At 45.9% G+C, this 19426-nt stretch overlaps 1 protein-coding gene across 1 annotated transcript; it reads left to right on the top strand.

Moving 5' to 3' along the window:
* The first annotated feature begins 26 nt into the window (after window positions 1-26).
* LOC148140087 (zinc-binding protein A33-like) lies at window positions 27-15622 on the top strand. The gene is made up of 6 exons (XM_087979288.1): window positions 27-496; window positions 584-679; window positions 773-1006; window positions 1524-1546; window positions 2670-2785; window positions 14629-15622. The coding sequence occupies exons 1-6, from the start codon at window positions 86-88 to the stop codon at window positions 15177-15179; spliced, it is 1431 nt and encodes a 476-aa protein (XP_087835414.1). The 5' UTR covers window positions 27-85; the 3' UTR covers window positions 15180-15622.
* Window positions 15623-19426: the final 3804 nt, after the last annotated feature.

The following is a 19426-nucleotide window of genomic DNA, read 5'->3' as shown; positions in this document are numbered from 1 at the left end:
AGTCAGTGATTAAACTGAATGTGTTGACCAGCGCAGCCACATTGAAACTGAAAGCGGTTTGAATCAGGAAGTGCTGAGGGTGAATATGGCTTCCAGACAGCAGCTCCTGAGACTGACCGAGGAGACTATTTGTCCTATTTGTCTGGATTTCTTCACCGACCCGGTTACACTGGAGTGTGGACACAACTTCTGCCGCTCCTGTATCACCCAGAGTTGGAAAAACATGAGGATAAACTCCTGCCCGCAATGTCGAGAGAAGTTTCCGGAAAGAAACCTCAGGGTAAATCGGGCCTTGGCGAATCTGACCGAGGAGACTCGAAATTTAAAACTGGAAGTGAAAGAGGAGAAAAGTAAACCTCACTGTGAGAAACATCAGGAAGATCTAAAACTGTTTTGTGAAACTGACAAGAAATTGATCTGTCTGATTTGTAGAGATTCGCGGGAACACAGAGAGCACCGCTTCCTGCCGATCAATGAGGCTGTTGAGTCTTACAAGGTAAAAGGGATTTTTTTTTAAACTAAGGGCTTTATTATGCGTTTGTGTTCTGGCACATTAATTCTGTAATATCTCTCCCAATCCCAGGATCAGCTGAAATCTTCCTTAGATTCTCTCACAGAGAAGAGATCGGCGGTTCTACAAACAGAACTGACCCAGAAACGGAAGATTTCCGAAGTGAGGGTGAGCTCTCCCTGTGCTGATTCTCTGGGATCTCGGTTAGTTTTGTTCCCTTTATCGCGGGACATTAATGAGGTTTCACATTTCATTTGGTAGGAACAGGCGAGCAGTCTGCAGACCCACATCACATCCGAGTTCACTAAAATGCACCAGATTCTCATTGAGAAAGAGCAGCGTTTACTCAGAGACCTCAGGGAAGAAGAGGAGAGGGTTGTAGAACCAATGGAGAGAAACCTTCGAGAGATTCAGGAGAATTTAAATTCTATTCAGGAGAAACTCTCAAAGTTGCAGAAACAGATGGAGCAAAAAGACGAGCTGATATTTCTGAAGGTGAGGGAATATATTCCAGGTTAGGTAATGGAAATTTCACCCAGTTACAAATAAAAGCTGGTGATAATTGTTACGTTGATGTAGTAATTACTGAAAAAAAGGAATTACATTGAATTTCTTCCTGGACGGTTCTAATGTTGTCACAGAACTAACTGCCCCCACACTGTTTGCAGAAAAACCGACGTCTCCCGGGAATGTGTTGTGACCTTGGTCGTTGCTTAATTATTATGTCCGTGTTCCCAAAGTTTAATTATCTCCTGGAACTCCCATTGGAATCCAGTTCTAGTTCCATGTGGAGACTGTGTGGGTGTGTCTGGGACAGTGGGAATGTGAGAGTCACTGTGTCTGTGAGCGGGATTGATGGGCAGTTCCAGTTTATTTTACCCTCTCCTCAATCTTCCTTCCAAAATGTATCACTTTACACTCCCGTGTTGTGTCTGCTCATTTCAGCAGCCTGTCTGTCTCCTCCCGAAATCTGTTACTGCCATCCTCACTGTTTGTGATTCATTTCTTTCAGGAGGAAGCTTGTCGGAAGAGAAGGTAGGACATGCTCTTTACTGAAACTCTGCACAGTTTGCTCAATAACTCAGTGGCCGGTTATTATAGTTTATTGCCTGATTATTGTCGCTGCTTTAAAGGATCGTTTATCGGACGACAATAACTCTGGTTATGATTCAAACACAAGTGTTTTTCTAAGAAGAAGCTTATTGCAGATTGAAACAGTATTAGCTTTGATAAAACTGTTCAACAATATTGTAAACAAAGACAGGATGCTTGTAAGTAATATAACCTGGTTCTCAGGCTGGAAGTGATCACTGCCCTGATTTGGGCTGTTTGTGTGACTGTGACCTTCCCCCTGACCCTGTGAGAGACACACGGCCCATGTTTCCAGGGAATGGCCATCCCTGTCCCTGCATGGCTCCTGACTGACCCGAGACAGCCAGAGTATAAAGGGAGAATGGGGTGTACTTTGAGAATGCAAACTCACTGTTTAACCTTTTCACTGTAATACTTTTCTGTATTTAATGAGCACCTCTAATGTCTTGAGCTGCTTCACAGGAGCTTTAGAAATCAATAAAATAAAAATGACACCGAGATATTAATGCAAATAACTTTTGCAGGATTTAGTGAATCTTAAAGGAGGGAAGAGGAATAGAGAGATGGAGAGGCGCAGGGAGGGAATTCCAGAGCTGAGGGTCTTGGCAGCTGAAGGTCCAACCTCCAATGGGGGAAGAGACTAAAGTCAGAGATGGTCAAGAGGCTGGATGTAGAGGAGCAGCATTTTTGAAGGGTTGGGGGACTCATGTCTTGCATAGTTGGACACAAAGCATCTAGATGTTTCAGTTTCTTTGTCTCTGCTCCACAAGTTCTGTTTATAATACAGCAAGGGGATGGAGAGAATGTTTATCGTCTCCATGGTGTATGATGTCTCATTACCCGATCTCTTATCAGGACATGGGCCTTTCTCTGAACCTGAGAATTTCCAACCCTTGCCCTTGCATTATCAAATTCTGTTTGGATTAGTTACAAAAATAAGATGAACATTTCACTTTCTGGCCTATTCACTCAAATGCAAACAATGCTGAAAGCTTGAATGTTTAAATAATTTCATGAATGTTCAAACAAAGCAGAATTTATTACAACAACTGTTTAATGTTTACAGGGTTAGTGATGAGTGGAATAATCTCTCAGCTACTGATGCCTCTCTGTCTCTCAGGCAGTTCACTGGCCCTTTACAGTACATAGTCTGGAAAGAAATGATACACACCATTCACCCAGGTAAACACGTATGTTCATTTTCATGATGATAGATCCAGTTGTGCAGAGGCTGTAAGGCCCCAGTTTGCATCTTCACATCACTAGTTGTTAATTCTGGGAAAGGCTCCCTGGAAACATTGTACTTTCTGTGGGTCCATTTGGATAGGTGTCTGAAGCCATCAGTGCTGTGTGTCACAGCAGTGAAGGGTTCTGTCTAACCAGAGGAATAGAGCACGGAAACAGGATTTTGAGAGGAGAGTGGACTGGCTCCATCTGGAGTGACATTGGAGGAACAGTTTTTCTCATAATATCAGGAAGACACTGATATTAAAGCGCCAGTGTTAACAGTGTTAACAATGGTATAATGGCTGCAGAAAGGCAGTTCCAGGGGGATGTGAAGTATGGGCTGAAGTCAGAAATAGGAAAGGAGCAGTCACCTTGTTGGGTGTTTACTATAGGCCCCCCAGCAGAGATGTGGAGAAACAGATTTTGGAAAGGTGCAGAAGCCACAGGGTAGTAGTCATGGGCAATTTCAACTTCCCAAATATTGATTGGAAGCTCTTTAGATCAAGTAGATTGGATGGGGCTGTGTTTGTGCAGTGTGTCCAGGAAGCTTTTCTAACTCAGTATGTAGATTGTCCGACCAGAGGGGAGGCCATATTGGATTTGGTACTCGGTAATGAACCGGGACAAGTGATGGGCTTGTTAGTGGGTGAGCATTTTGGTGATGGTGACCACAATTCTGTGACTTTCACCTTGGTTATGGAGAGAGATAGGTGCGTGCAACAGGGTAGGTTTTACAATTGGGGGAATGGTAAATATGATGCTGCAAGACAGGATCTGAGGAGCATAAATTGGGAGCATAGGCTGTCAGAGAAGGATGTTGTTGAAATGTGGAACTTTTTCAAGGAACAGATACGACGTGTCCTTGATATGTATGTACCTGTCAGGCAGAAAAGAAATGGTCGTGTGAGGGAACCTTGGTTGACGAGGGAGGTTGAATGTCTAGTAAAGAGGAAGAAGGAGGCTTACATAAGGTTGAGGAAACAAGGTTCAGACAGAACGTTGGAGGGATACAGGATAGCCAGGAGGGAGCTGAAGAAAGGGATTAGGAGAGCTAAGAGAGGGCATGAAAAATCTTTGGCGGGTAGGATCAAGGATAACCCCAAGGCCTTTTATGCATATGTGAGAAACATAGAATGCCGAGAACGAGGGTAGGTCCGATCAAGGACAGTACTGGGAGACTGTGTATTGAGTCGGAAGAGATAGGAGAGGGTTTGAATGAGTACTTTTCTTCAGTATTTACAAATGAGAGGGACCATATTGTTGAAGAGGAGAGTATGAAACGGACTGGTAAGCTAGAGGAGATACTTGTTAGGAAGGAAGATGTGTTGGGCATTTTGAAAAACTTGAGGATAGACAAGTCCCCCAGGCGTGACGGGATATATCCTAGGCTTATGTGGGAAGCAAGAGAGGAAATTGGAGAGCCGTTGGCAATGATCTTTTCATCTTCACTGTCAACGGGGGTGGTACCAGGGGACTGGAGAGTGGTGAATGTTGTGCGCCTGTTCAAAAAAGGGAATAGGGATAACCCCGGGAATTACAGGCCAGTTAGCCTTACTTCGGTGGTAGGCAAAGTAATGGAACGGGTACTGAGGGATAGGATTTATGAGTATCTGGATTGATTAGGGACAGCCAGCATGGATTTGTGAGGGGTAGGTCTTGCCTTACAAGTCTTATTGAATTCTTTGAGGAGGTGACCAAGCATGTGGATGAGGGTAGAGCAGTGGATGTAGTGTACATGGATTTTAGTAAGGCATTTGATAAGGTTCCCCATGGTAGGCTTATGCGGAAAGTCAGGGGGCATGGGATAGTGGGAAATTTGGCCAGTGGATAGAGAACTGGCTAACCGGTCGAAGTCAGAGAGTGGTGGTAGATGGTAAATATTCAGCCTGGAGCCCAGTTACACATGGAGTTCCGCAGGGATCAGTTCTGGGTCCTCTGCTGTTTGTAATTTTTATTAATGGCTTGGAAGAGGAAGTCGAAGGGTGGGTCAGTAAATTTGCAGACGATACGAAGATTGGTGGAGTTGTGGATAGTGAGGAGGGCTTTTGTCGGCTGCAAAGGGACTTAGATATGATGCAGAGCTGGGCTGAGGAGTAGCAGATGGAGTTCAACCCTGTCAAGTGTGAGGTTGTCCATTTTGGAAGGACAAATAAGAATACAGGGTTAACGGTACGGCTCTTAGTAAGGTGGAGGAGCAGAGGGATCTTGGGGTCTATGTTCGTAGCTCTTTGAAAGTTCCACTCAGGTAGATAGAGCTTGAAAGAAGGCCTATGGTGTATTAGCGTTCATTAGCAGAGGGATTGAATTCAAGAGTCGTGAGGTGATGTTGCAGCTGTACAGGACCTTGGTTAGGCCACATTTGGAGTACTGTGTGCAGTTCTGGTCGCTTCACTTTAGGAAAGATGTGGAAGCTTTGGAGAGGGTGCAGAGGAGATTTACCAGGATGTTGCCTGGAATGGAGAATAGGTCGTACGAGGATAGGTTGAGAGTGCTAGGCCTTTTCTCATTGGAACGGCGAAGGATGAGGGGTGACTTGATAGAGGTTTATAAGATGATCAGGGGAATAGATAGAGTAGACAGTCAGAGACTTTTTCCCCGGGTACAACAGAGTGCTACAAGGGGACATAAATTTAAGGTGAAGGGTGGAAGGTATAGGGGGGATGTCAGGGGTAGGTTCTTTACCCAGAGAGTGGTGGGGGCATGGAATGCGCTGCCTGTGGGAGTGGCAGAGTCAGAATCATTGGTGACCTTTAAGCGGCAATTGGATAGGTACATGGATAGGTGCTTAAGCTAGGCCGAAGGGCCTGTTCTGTGCTGTATTGTTCTATGTTCTATGTTCTAACAGGCACACATCTAATGGGGATTGTGTGAGAAACAAAAACAGAAATTGTTTGAAAAGCTTGGCAGGTCTGCCAACATCTGTGGAGAGAAATCAGTGTTAACATAGAACATAGAACAGTACAGCACAGAACAGGCCCTTCAGCCCACGATGTTGTGCCAACCATTGATCCTCCTGTGAGGTAAACCTAATGTACAAACTCTCAAATTTATGTGACCATATGCATGTCCAGCAGTCTCTTAAATATCCCCAATGACCTCACTTCCACAACTGCTACTGGCAACGCATTCCATGCTCTCACAACTCTCTGCGTAAAGAACCCACCTCTGACGTCCGCTCTATACTTTCCGCCAAACAGCTTAAAACTATGACCCCTCATGTTAACAATTTCTGCCCTAGGAAAAAGTTTCTGGCTATCAACTCTATCTATGCCTTTCATTATCACCTCAATTAGGTCCCCTCTCTCCTTTTTTTCCAGTAAAAAAAGTCCGAGCTCAGTCAAACTCTCTTCGTAAAATAAGCCCTCAATTCCAGGCAGCATCCTGGTCGACCTCCTCTGAACCCTCTCCAAAGCATCCACATTTTTCCTATAATAGGGCGACCAGAACCAAAGTTTTATAGAACTGCAACAAGATCTCACGGCTCTTAAACTCAATCCCCCTGTTAATGAAAGCCAAAACATCATATGCTTTCTTAACAACCCTGTCCACCTGGGTGGCAATTTTAAGGGATCTATGTACCTGCACACCAAGATCCTGCTGTTCCTCCACACTGCCAAGAATCCTGTCTTTAATCCTGTACTCAACTTTCAAGTTCGACCTTCCAAAATGCATCACCTCGCATTTATCCAGGTTGAACTCCATCTGCCACCTCTCAGCCCATCTCTGCATCCTGTCAATGTCACGCTGCAGCCTACAACAGTCCTCTATACTTTCAATGACACCTCCAACCTTTGTGTCGTCTGCAAACTTGCTAAGCCATCCTTCAATCTCCTCATCCAAGTCATTAATAAAAATTACAAAGAGTAGAGGCCCAAGAACAGAGCCCTGTGAAACACCTCTTACCACTGCCTTCGAGGCAGAATATTTTCCTTCCACTACCACTCGCTGTCTTCTGTTGACCAGCCAATTCTGTATCCAGACAGCTAAATTTCCCTGTATCCTATTCCTCCTGACCTTCTGAACGAGCCTACCATGGGGAACCTTATCAAATGCCTTACTGAAGTCCAGATACACAACATCCACCGCTCGACCCTCATCAACTTGTCTAATAACATCCTCAAAGAACACAATAAGATTTGTGAGGCATGACCTGCCCCTCACAAAGCCATGCTGACTGCCTTTAATCAAGCCATGCTCTTCCAGATGGTCATAAATCCTATCCCTCAGAATCCTTTCTAACACCTTGCAGATGACAGACATGAGACTGACTGGTCTGTAATTGCCGGGGATTTCCCTATTTCCTTTCTTGAAGAAAGGAGTTACATTTGCCTCCCTCCAGTCCTTCAGTACGACTCTGGTGGAGAACGAGGATGCAAAGATCTTCACAAGCGGCGAAGCAATCACATTTCTCACTTCCCAAAGCAGCCGAGGACAAATCTGGTCTGGCCCTGGCGACTTGTCAATTTTAATGTTTGTCAAAATTTTCAATACATCAGCTTCCTCAATCTCTATCTGTTCCAGCATGCTTACCTGCTCCTCAATAGTTTCATTCACCTTTCAGATTGAATGACCTTTCCTCAGTACTGATGGTAGCTTGGAAAATGTCAGTTTATATGCAGAAAATAGGGTGGGGGGAGGGCCTAATGAGTAAACGATAGGTGGGATAGACCCCAAAGTGTGAGAAAAACATTAGAAAGTCAAAGGAGTGGATAATGATTAGGCTAGGAGGGTGAATAACTGTCAATGGAGACAGTTAGTGCCTAACAATAGGTGGTATATAATGGCTGACTATGTGATAGCAAAGCTGGGTTTGTGGGGTAGGGAGCTAGGACATAAGAGAGCTCAGGCCCTAAAATGATTGACCTCACTATTGAGTACGGAGAGCTGCAGGGTCCCAAAGTGGAAATTAAGTGTTGTTCTTCCAGCCTGCGCTGAGCTCCACTGGAGCACTGCAGCAAGCCTGAGACAGAGATGTTGGACAGGGAACAGAGTGGTGCTTTAAAGTGGCAGGCAGCTGGAATCTCAGAGTCTTTTTTTGTGAACAGCACGTAGATATTCTGTGAAGTAGTCACCCAGTGTACATTTCATTTCTCCAATGGAGAGGAGACTACATTGTGAGCAGTGAGTGCAATAGACTAGATTGTGGGAAGTGCAGGTAAAGTGCTGCTTCACCTGGAGGGTATGTTTGGGCCCTTTAAATATTGAGGAGGGAGGATTTACACCTTCAGCAGTATCAGGAGGGCAGTATCATGGGGCTGTGGGTGGGTGTTGGAAGTGAAGGATGTGTGGACCATAGTGTCCCGGAAGGAACGGTCCCTCTGGAAGGTGGTTATGGGAGAGGAGGTGAATGTGTGTCTGGTGGTAGGATCTGGCTGGAGGTCCTGGAAGTAGTGTCTGATGATCTGCTGGACGTGGATGCAGGTGAGATGATAGGTAAGGACAAGGGGTACCCTATCACTGTGTTAGGTGGAAAGAGAACTGAAGTGCCAGAGATGGTGCGGATCCAGTCCAGGGCTCTGACAATATCAATGCTGGGCAATGCTTGGTTGAGGAAGAAGATGGACATTTTGCAAGCTCTCTTGTCAAGGTTGGCCTCATCGGAATGAATATGACAAAGATGGAGGAACAGGGAGAATGGAATGGAGTCTTTACAGGAAGCAGGCTGCGAGGATGTACAGTCCAAGTAACTGTTGAAGTTGGTGGGTATAGGTGAACAGTCTATCTCCAGAAATGGAAACAGAGATGTTGAGGGAGGGTAGAGAGGCATCGTGATAGACTAAGTGAAGGTGAGAGCCGAGTGGACATTGCAAGTTGGCTGGGTGAGAATGGAGGAAGAGGGGACAAGTGGGGAATGTAAGATTTAAATAGTTTTGTGAATAGAAGGAGTTGCTACATTGTGTAATAGAAGGTGTGTGATGGTCTTACTGAAGTGGTCAGTGGTGAAAACAGTAGCCAGATAAATATCAACTGAAAGAACTGTGGATTCTATAAATCAGAGACAAAAACAGAAATTACTGCAACAGCTCAAGGGGAGATTGGAGGTATTTGAGAGCTCAGCCTCTGTAATGTAGAGGTCAGTCTGCCAGATTACAGCAGTGCCGTCCTGATGAGCAGGCTTCATAACAAAGTCAGAGTTAGATCTGAGAGCACAAAGTGCAGTCAGTTTCTTTGGACAAGAGTCCTCTCCCCGTCCCACAGACCCTTTGCCCACCTCCAACATTCTCCATCCACCTGGACCCTTCCCCCTTGACTTTTATCTGCACAAGATCTCTTCATTCAGATTTGTTGACATGACATCGGTGCCCCTCTTACCCTTCCAACCTATCCTCCCAAGAACTGAGTGGTCTCAGATCCAACCCTGACTTTATTATGAAGCCTGCTGATCAGGGTGGGGCTGTTGTTGTCTCGCAGACTGATCTCTACAATGCAGAGGCTGAGCGTCAGCTCTTTCATAACTCCTCATCGCTTCCTGGACTATGAAGCCAGAATGGAACATCAGGCCATTGTGCCAAGTATGGTCACCGACCTAATTTCATCTGGTAATCACCCTCCCCACTGCCTCCCAGCTATAATGCCCCAGTCCTCCACAGCTCGCTTCTACCTCTTTCCCAAAATACACCAACAGGACTGCCCAGGCAAACCCATTGTTTCTTCCTGCTCCTGCCCCATAGAATGCATCACATCCTACCATTACTCAGTCTTTTCTCCCTTGTCCAGTTCCTGTCCATTTATATCTGTGATTCATCAGACACTTTATGCCAGTTTCAGAATTCCCAGTTTGTGGGCTCCAGCTGCATCCTCTTTACCATGGATGTGCAACCCCTTTACACCTTCATCTTCCATCAGGATGATCCTAGGGTTCTGCACTTCTTCCTGGAATTAAGGCCTGAACTCTTTCTCCCCACTCCCCTCCCCATCCCCACCCCACTCTACCACCACAACCACTACCACCATCAAGCAGCCTCGTGGTATCCCCTGAGTTACCATCAGTTCTGTGCAAAGTTCACTCAACCCAAAACGCTAACTTTAATTTCTCTCCACAGATGTTGCCAGACCTGCTGAGCCTGATACATATCTATAGATTTAATATAGTCAACTGTTCAACAAGGTGGAAATATTTGTAAATTTCCATAATGAAGGATGAAAAGACAGTTTTCAGATAGTGAGGCTGATAGAATCACAAAATCCCTGCAATGTTAAAGCAGGTAAATTCAGCCCATTCAGACCATTCCAATCCTGTGAAGATCATCCCACCAGACTCAAGCTCCCACCATTATCTCTGTAACTCTACATTTCACATGGATAATCCACCTAGCCTGCACAACCCTCAACAAAAACTGCAATTTTAGGACTGTGGGAAAAACCCCATGCAGACACAGACATTTGCCTGAGGCTGGAATCAAAACAAACTCCCTGGTGTTGTGAGGCAACAGCACTAACCATTGAGCTACTGAGACAATACTTTGAATAATCTCTTGATCAAGCAGTGAACCCATTGGCCGTTGAAAGCATTTGATCAGAGGCCCAATCCAGTCTGAGGGTTGTGATTCAGTGCAATGATCCTGGTCAGTTTTTCAAAGGTTTGGAATGTGAGAAGGGTTAAGGTCATCATGCAGGAGGGGTCAGGTGACGTGAACAATGCCATTATTTCCAGGTGAGGGAACGGAGTGATTGGGGATGTTGGGAACATGGAAGGAAATGGACAATAAAGAAACAATGAGTAGCCATGTGAATAATTAACTCACCTCCTAGTAGCAAATAAATCATTACAGAGGAGAATATGATAAATCAAATTGTATTTAAATATTGCCCATGTGCCCACATCGTAGCCCAAAGAGCTTCTGAACCATTGAAGTGTTTTTGTGGAATATTCACAGTTGTAATGTAGGAAATGAGAGAATCAATCTGGGAGCAGTGAGGTCACAGACACAGCTTTGTGACAATGAGAAAGTCATCAGTTTGATGATATTGTTTATAGTAGAAAAGTTCACTGACACCAAGCGAACTTAAACATTGCATTATTTCTAACAGTAATGCAAAAGACTAAAAAGTAGGTCCTCCAGGGTAATTATATCTGTGCTAGTGACAATAGAAATAGGAGGATAAGGCAGAATGTATGGCTGAGGAGCCTGTGCAAGGAACAAGGATTCATATTTTTGGGCTAATGGGATCTCTTCTGGGGTAGAAGTGACCTGTATAAGATGGACTGGCTGCAACTGAATTGGAAAGGGACCAATATCCTGGCGGGGGATTTGCTAGCCCTACACAGGAGGCTGAGAGGTGGATCTGATGAAGGTGTAGAAAAACATGATGATTATAGATTGGGTAAATTTCAGGGTACTTTTCCCCTTAATGGAATGGTCAATAACTGGGGAAATAGGTTGAAGGGAAGGCACAGGTATTTTGGAGAGAAATTACTCACCCAGACGACTGTGAGCATCAAGAACTCACTGCCTGAAAGGAGACAGAAACCATTGCAATATTTAGGAAGTTATTCAGAGGGAGTGACAGATGTCACATGGCATGTAAACAGACTCTTCCATCCAAATCATCCACACTGACCAGATACCCCAAACTGACCCAGACCATTTGCCAGCATTTGGCCCATATCCCTCTAAACCCTTCCAATCATTCACCCATCCAGATGCGTTTTGAATGTTGCAATTGTAGCAGCCTCCAAGACTTCTTCTGGCAGCTCATTCCATACACGCACTACCCTCTGCATGAAAAGAAAATGCCCCTTTGGTCCGTATTACTTCTTACTTCTCTCAACTTAAACTTATACCCTCTACTTTAGGACTACCCTACAGGGGAAAAAAAGACCCTAACTATTCACCCTATCCATGTCTCTCATAATTTTTAAAAATTCTATAAGATCACTCCTCAGCTTCCCATCTGGTCACCTCCCCTCAATCTCATTGTCCTCTTGGTTTGTACCTGCCATTAACTGTCGCATAGCCCAACACACAGCCTCACTGCATTATCCACCATCCACCCAACTCACCTCCACATTCCCCACATCCATTCATTCCTCTAAATTGTTCACCATTCAGTCCTCCCCCACACTCCCTTCATTGTCCAACCTTCACAATTCCCTCTCCCCTCCACCTCAGACTTCCCTCCACCTCAGTCTCCAATCCTCACTCTCCTTGTCACTCCACCATCCCCTGACACTCTGATTGCCTACACTCTCCAATTGTCCCTTCCCATCAATGCTCCCTCAATCCCACCTGCTCTGCCCTTCCCCCTCAATCTCACAGCCCCCTCCTGATCACTCCTCCCACCCTCTCAGCCCACTCTTCCCTCACCCTCACTATCCTCTTGAGCACAGCTTCCCAATCCGGCCACTCTCCCCTCAACCTTGCTCTGCTCCCACCCTCTGCCTCGCACTGCCCCTCAATCCTATCTCACATTTGTCTTCCCCCTCCACTGCATTCCTCCATAATTGCTCTGCCATGATTTTCCCATTCCTGATTCTCCCCTCTCTTTTAATCATGCCTCCTCACACTCCCCTTCCCCATCACTCTTGTCTCCACTTCACTCAATTTCCACATCATCCTTGGATCCAGTCGCCTCCCACATGTTCCACAGACTTCCTCAATTCCCAAGACCCAACTCTCTCCTCTCGTCCTTACACTCCCCTCATCTTTACTTTCCTCTCCTCCTCACACAAACCTCACCTCATCCTCCAATTCAGTCACCTCCACAATCTGCACAAGACCGTATTTTGTTACTTTCTCACTTCCGCATCTCACTTTATTCCCCTTACTCTTAACCCACCCCTCCCCCTTATATACCCTTCACTCACCCCACTCACTCATCTCTCCCATGCCCAAAAGTAACTTGTCTTTCTCACCTCCAACTCAGCCATTCCTTCCTCTTCACTCTCAGTGGTTAGCACTGCTGCCTCACAGCACCAACCTTGGGCAACTGTCTTGTGTGGAGCTTGCATATTCTCCCCGTGTCTGCGTGGGTTTCCTCCGGGTGCTCCGGTTTCCTCCCACAGTCCAAAGATGTGCAAGTCAGATGAATTGACCATGCTAAATTGCCCATAGTGTTAGGTGCATTAGTCAGAGGGGAAATGGGTTGGGGTGGGTCACGTTTCGGAGAATCAGTGTGGACTCGTTGGGTCAAAGGGCCTGTTTCCACACTGTAGGGAATCTAGTCTAATCATCCCTCTTTCACTCATCCCCTCATTCACCACTTTTTCCATCACTCAACTCTCCACTCACTCTCCCAATCTCCAAACCTCAACTGTCCACTTATTTTTGTTGTCCTCATGTCCTCACCCTCCCATTCTATGCTGTCACTCACTCTCCCTTACCCTATCCCAAACAGTCCCCTCCCTTCACAAAACCCCCACACCTTCTCCCACATCCCTATTCAGCTTCTACTCATTCTCTCTTCCATCACTTCCCCCAAGCCTTCACTCTGCCATTCCCTGCCTCTTATTTCTTCCCACTGTTTATCATGCTCCCATCCTCCTTCCTTAAATCCTCCCTTACAAATGTAACCCCACTGTACTCCCTCGCTCAGTCTCTACACTCACTTGCTGCCCATCACTCCTGCTTCCCCTTGCTATCTCCATTCCCATCCACTCACATCATCTCACTCTCCCCTTCCCCTTGAATTCACCCACCCTCCACTTCTTCTCCCCTCCCCCACTCTCCCTTTCCCCTCACCCTTGCTTCATCTTGTTATTGTGCTCTGTGGTCTCGCTCCCCCATTATTCTCCCCTCCTCTTATAATACCTTTCCTTTTCCTCTCACATCTACCTTCCATTACCCTCACTCTCCTACCCTACTCTTCCCTCCCAATACATGTCATCCTCCTGGACTTAGCCATCTCCCTTACCTGTCCATGCCCCCTCTCTGTCAGTCTCTCCTCTCCCTCACTATGCCCTCTCCTCATCCTGTTCACAGTATTCTCTCTCACAAACCCTTTCATCCCCCCCCACCTCTCCGCACGCCCCTCACTCTGCCCATTAGACCCCCCATCTGACCGCCACCATCTGACATTCCCGTATGCTGTCCCATATACCCTTGCTCTCTCCTCACTTTCACTCCATTCACATCTGCCACACTCTCTGCCCCTCGGTCTCTCCTTATATTCTGCTTCAGTTTAACCTATCCAGCACACTCCCCCTTACCAATACACTCACACATCCTATCCCGTCAACTACCCCTTCTTATCCCTAATCCTCCCAGCTTGCCAAATGATGCTACATTCCCCAGCCTGCTTTCTACCCCTCCTAAGTTTACCCTTTCTCATTGCTCTCACCCAAGCACTCACCCTCGCATTGCTCAACCCCTTCTGAGCTTCCCCTCATTCTCTAAAACTCTCTCTCATACTGCCCCTTTGCACTCCCCTCCTCTCTCTCACCTAACCCTCCTCACTCTCAATCCTCATTCCTTACTCCCCAACCCTCCTCTCTATCTCACGTCTCTGCACTCTCTCCCACCTCTAACTGCTCTTCACGTGCATTCCAATTCCCCACCCACAACCCATAACTGATCCCTCTCACTTTCCCTCCCTCAATTCTCCCTACCCAGCCCTCTGCCTTATGCATCCTTCTTCCTCATTATCATACTCTCATCACTCACTGTACTTTTCCTCAATCACTTCTCTTTCCCTGTCCCTCCCCACTTTCAAACTTCCCTTTTATGCACTTGTCCTATCTCTTCTCTACACCCATTTTCCCTCTATCGCTCAACCCTTCACTGTCGTTCAACCCCTCACTCTCCCTGGCCTTTCTCACCCTATTGCCCTCTGATGGTGTTATTTGATCTCTCCCCTAGCTCCAGCCTCTCTGACTCTGGATCCAATCACAGCAAATCCTTGGCTCATTCTGTCTGAGGACCGGACCAGTGTGACAGTCGGAGACAAACGGCAGTCGCTCCATGATGCCCCGGAGAGGTTTGATTCCTGGCATTGTGTCCTGGCATCAGAGGGATTCACATCAGGGAGACATTACTGGGAGGTGGAGGTGGGGGAGAAGAGCTGGTGGATTCTGGGAATGGCGCGAGAGTCTGTGAAGAGGAAAGGGTGGATCAAACTGAACACAGAGACCGGATTCTGGATTGTGAGGCTATATCCTGGAAGGGGTTATTTTGCTGCCACCTGCCCCTCACTGACACCCCTCTCCCTGAGTGTGAATCCCCAGAAGATCGGTGTTTTCCTGGACTATGAGGGTGGACAGGTGTCATTTTACAATGCGGACAGCATGTCCCATTTCCACACTTTCACCCACACTTTCACTGAGAGGGTCTTTCCCTTCTTCCATCCAGGACGGGATGATGACGGGGAAAACTCTGCCCCACTGACAATCTGCGGGATTAAAGGGCACTGACAAATCCATCTAATAATTTCATCCCATCCCCCTGCCTCCTGCCAGCTGTAAACTGATGATGGTTGGTCTCAGTCATTGGTGGAGAGAGAAGCCAGGTTAACATTCCGGGAACAAACCCTGTATCGGAACCTGGAACTGAAAGGTCAGTAAGGAGCTGAGTAGGGCTGGGTGAAAGAAGGAGGTGGAGAGCAGAAAGAAATAGAAGCTCAATTGTAGAGAGGGACTGATGGGTAGAATGAGCTGTGAGCTGCAGGAAACCGGGGACCTTCCTGCCTGTAATGGGAGGTGGCGCTACATGACGGTGATGGAGATGAATCAGCCAGTGGGTCTCAGACTGGGCTCAGTGGAGTATTTCCAGAGAGACACCAAATAATTTCACTACATGGTCAATGGAGTCTTTCCAGGGGGACTGGGCTCAATTAAAATAAAAATATCAGACTGGATGTCTTTGGACTCTCACCATGTGTCAGTAATATAAATCCCACACATGACGTAATAACATTGAGAAACTGGTCTTGTTTTGCTCAGGTTTGTAACTATTGCCCGGAATGCTGCTGCTCTTTCATAAAATTGTAAAATTTGAAAACCTCAGATTTGAAACTGATGGGTGAATTGATCATTTATGTCATGATCATATAATATTTAACTAGGAGAAAGTGAGGACTGCAGATGCTGGGGTTCAGAGCTTAAAAATGTGTTGCTGGAAAAGCGCAGCAGGTCAGGCAGCATCAAAGGAGAAGGTGAATCGACGTTTCGGGCATAAGCTCTCCTTCAGGAGTGAGGAAGGTGTGCCAAGCAGGCTAAGATAAAAGGTAGGGAGGAGGGACTTGGGGGAGGGGCATTGGGAATGCGATAGGTGGAAGGAGGTTAAGGTGAGGTTGATAGGCTGGAGAGGGGGTGGGGCGGAGAGGTCGGGAAGAAGATTGCAGGTCAAGAAGGCGGTGCTGAGTCTGAGGGTTGGGACTGAGAAAAGGTGGGGGGAGGGGAAATGAGGAAGCTGGAGAAATCTGTATTCATCCCTTGTGGTTGGAGAGCGACTCATCTTCCGCCTCGGAACCTCCAACCACAAGGAATGAATACAGATTTCTCCAGCTTCCTCATTTCCCCTCCCCCCACCTTTTCTCAGTCCCAACCCTCAGACTCAGCACCGCCTTCTTGACCTGCAATCTTCTTCCCGACCTCTCCGCCCCACCCCCTCTCCAGCCTATCAACCTCACCTTAACCTCCTTCCACCTATCGCATTCCCAATGCCCCTCCCCCAAGTCCCTCCTCCCTACCTTTTATCTTAGCCTGCTTGGCACACCTTCCTCACTCCTGAAGGAGAGCTTATGCCCGAAACGTCGATTCACCTTCTCCTTTGATGCTGCCTGACCTGCTGCGCTTTTCCAGCAACACATTTTTAAGCTCATATAATATTTAACTATGTTTGAAACCGTTCGTTTGGTGCAAACTGCAATGTAGGTGGAGTCGTGGTTATCACTTATCCCTGAGTTATTGCTCTCTCATCATTATCTACAGTGAAATAATCCTTAAATCACCCCAATGAAAATGTCTGTTTGATAGGAATGATTATTCTAGCAATCTTTGCACGGAACCTATTCAGATTTTGTCAATGTTATGGTTGCGTAATTATAATTTAGAACTTAGAACATAGAAAAGTACAGCACAAAACAGACACTTTGGTCCACAATGTTGAGCTGAGGTTTAATCCTAATGTAAAATATAATAACTACTGCTTTCTATGTGCATGTCCAGCAGTTGCTTAAATGTCCCCAATGACTCTGCTTCCACCACCACCGCTAGCAGTGCATTCCATGCATTCACAACTCTCTGCGTGAAGAACCTACCTCTGATGTGTCCTCTGTATCTTTCTCCTAATATCTTAAAACTATGATCTCTCATATCAGTCAATCCTGCCCTGGGTAAAAGTCTCTGGCTATTTACTCTATCTATTCCTATCAGTATCTTGTATAACTCAATCAGGTCTCATCCCATCCTCCTTCTCTCCAGAGAGAAAAGTTCAAGCTTATTCAACCTCTCTTCATCAGGCAAGCCCTCCAGTCCAGGCAGCATTCTGGTAAACCTTCTTTGAACCCTCTCTAGAGCCTCTGTATCTTTCCTGCAGTAGGGCGACCAGAACTGGACACAATATTCCAAGTGTTGTCTCATCAGGGACTTGTAGAGCTGTAGCAAAACCTCGTGGCTCTTAAACTCGATCCTCCTGTTAATGAAGGCCAAAACACCATATGCTTTCTTAACAACGCTCTCCACTTGGGTGGCAACTTTGAGGGATCTATGTATCTGCACACCCAGATCCCTCTGTTTCTCCATACTGCCAAGAATCCTGTCTTTAATCCTATATTCAGCATTCGAGTTTGACCTTCCAAAATGCATCACTTCAAATTCATCCAGATTGAACTCCATCTGCCATTTCTTAGCCCAGCTCTGCATCCTGTCTGTGTCGCGCTGCAGATAGCCAAAAATCCCTGTATCCCATACTTCCTGACTTTTTGAATGAGCCCACTTAGATTGTAGTGCAGTATCAAATTTGAAATTAGTTTCTTCAATCAAATCAACATCTGCGATTCATTTGAGTGAAAGCAAGGTTCCTAAAAAAACATAAAATTACGATATCTCACACCATTGGTGAGAACTGCTGCCAGAGAATCACTATAGAGGACCCCCCACCCACTGAATATAAACCTCCCCTAAATCAAATCATTCAAGGGTATAAAACAGACATGGCCACTTGACCCAATCTAATGCCTTTTCTGCCACCAAGAAGATCACTAGTCCCTGAAACGACGGCTGCTGACACACTTGAATCATATTCAGTAACCTTCTGATATTATTGGTTGGATCTGTGGGCTTTTAAAAACGAGTCTGGCCATCTCTAACAATGGAGGGCAGTACAGTTTCCAATCTTGGACAAGATTTTAAAATCAGCATTTAAATGTGAGATGAGCCTATAGGAGGCACATTCCTCTGAGGTCTACCCTTTCTTAAGGATAAGAAAAATATGAGCCTCTCTTCAGGATGGCGGGAGGCAATCTTGGCTGTACAAGTAATTATACGTCTAACATCTATTTATAAATTCTTTGTAAAACTTGCTGGGAAGACCATCAGGACCAGGCACCTTCCCACGCTGCATCTGCTTCACAGCCTCCTATAACTCTTGCTCTGTTAAAGGGGCATTAAGGAAAGATGCCTGTTCCGAGGTTACACCTGGAAGATCCAGGTTCTTAAAGAAGGACTCCATCTGAGCCCTCACAATGTTCAGATTGGTACAGTTTAAAATAAAATTTCCAAAATGCAGCATTGATCTTTTTAGAATCACAAGTAACCATCCAAGTCCCGTCCCTAATTGAGGCAATCGATTGGGGGGCATTATGTTTCCTGGCAAGATATGCTAGATACCTGCCTGGCTTTGTCACTGTGCTCAGACAGTCTTTGTTTCACAAAACAAAGTTTCTTCCTTGCTGCCTGCGTGAGCGTGAAGTTCAAGGTGGACCAAAGAGCTGTAACCCACTGCAGCTTAGCCACCGATGGTCTGTTAAAAATATGCCTTCTCTGCTGTCTTTAACCGTGCCTCAAGCAGGCATTGCTGCTCCCCCTTCTGTCATTTCTGGCACTAACATTACCCTTATCCTCAGTCTCTAAGTATTCTCTAGCGTAATCAGAAATAGTAATGTTTCCAATTGTATAAGATGTTACCAAATCCAAGGATTACACAGAAGTTATGAAAGAACAATCCTAATATGACGCTTGTGCAGAGTAGAAAAGAAAAACATAATGTCCCTACCTGTGGAGTGGAGATGCCTCCAGACATCTACCAATCCCAATTACGCACGAAAGTCCGCTAGCTGCTCAGATTGTAAAGAAAGTGTTGAGGGACCTCCAGGCATTCTATCCAACATGGGCTCCATTAGACACTTAAAGTCTCCCCCTCCAATAATTTGCTGTGGTGCAAGAGCCATCAGTTTGAGAATGCATCAATCAAAAATTCAAAGGGATGCGGCGGTGGACAATAAACATTCAAAATACCATACTCTTCTCCATGTAAGAATGCCGAACTGTCCATACTCATTTCAATCTGATCTAGCAACTTAAATGGAAGATTCTTCTGAATAAGTATGGCCTTTCCCATAACTCCTAGTACAATAGGAGGAGAAATACGCCCAATCAAACCCACTCTGCTGCAATTTCAGATATCCCTTATCTCCAAGGCGAGTCTCCTGCAAAAGGAC

This window comes from Chiloscyllium plagiosum, unplaced genomic scaffold (assembly GCF_037043375.1).
Source record: "Chiloscyllium plagiosum isolate Xiang-an unplaced genomic scaffold, Cpla_swu_hap1 HiC_scaffold_35, whole genome shotgun sequence".
Lineage (NCBI taxonomy): Eukaryota > Metazoa > Chordata > Chondrichthyes > Orectolobiformes > Hemiscylliidae > Chiloscyllium > Chiloscyllium plagiosum.
Note: the sequence above shows the minus strand (reverse complement) of the source record. Positions and strands in the feature narration are given on the sequence as shown.

Excerpts from the sequence above, each read along its gene's own strand:
- LOC148140087 (XM_087979288.1), top strand. The coding sequence starts at position 86 with ATGGCTTCCAGACAGCAGCTCCTGAGACTGACCGAGGAGACTATTTGT. Across the intron at positions 497-583 it reads AGGCTGTTGAGTCTTACAAG|GATCAGCTGAAATCTTCCTT; the intron begins GTAAAAGGGATT and ends TCCCAATCCCAG. Across the intron at positions 1,007-1,523 it reads ACGAGCTGATATTTCTGAAG|GAGGAAGCTTGTCGGAAGAG; the intron begins GTGAGGGAATAT and ends CATTTCTTTCAG.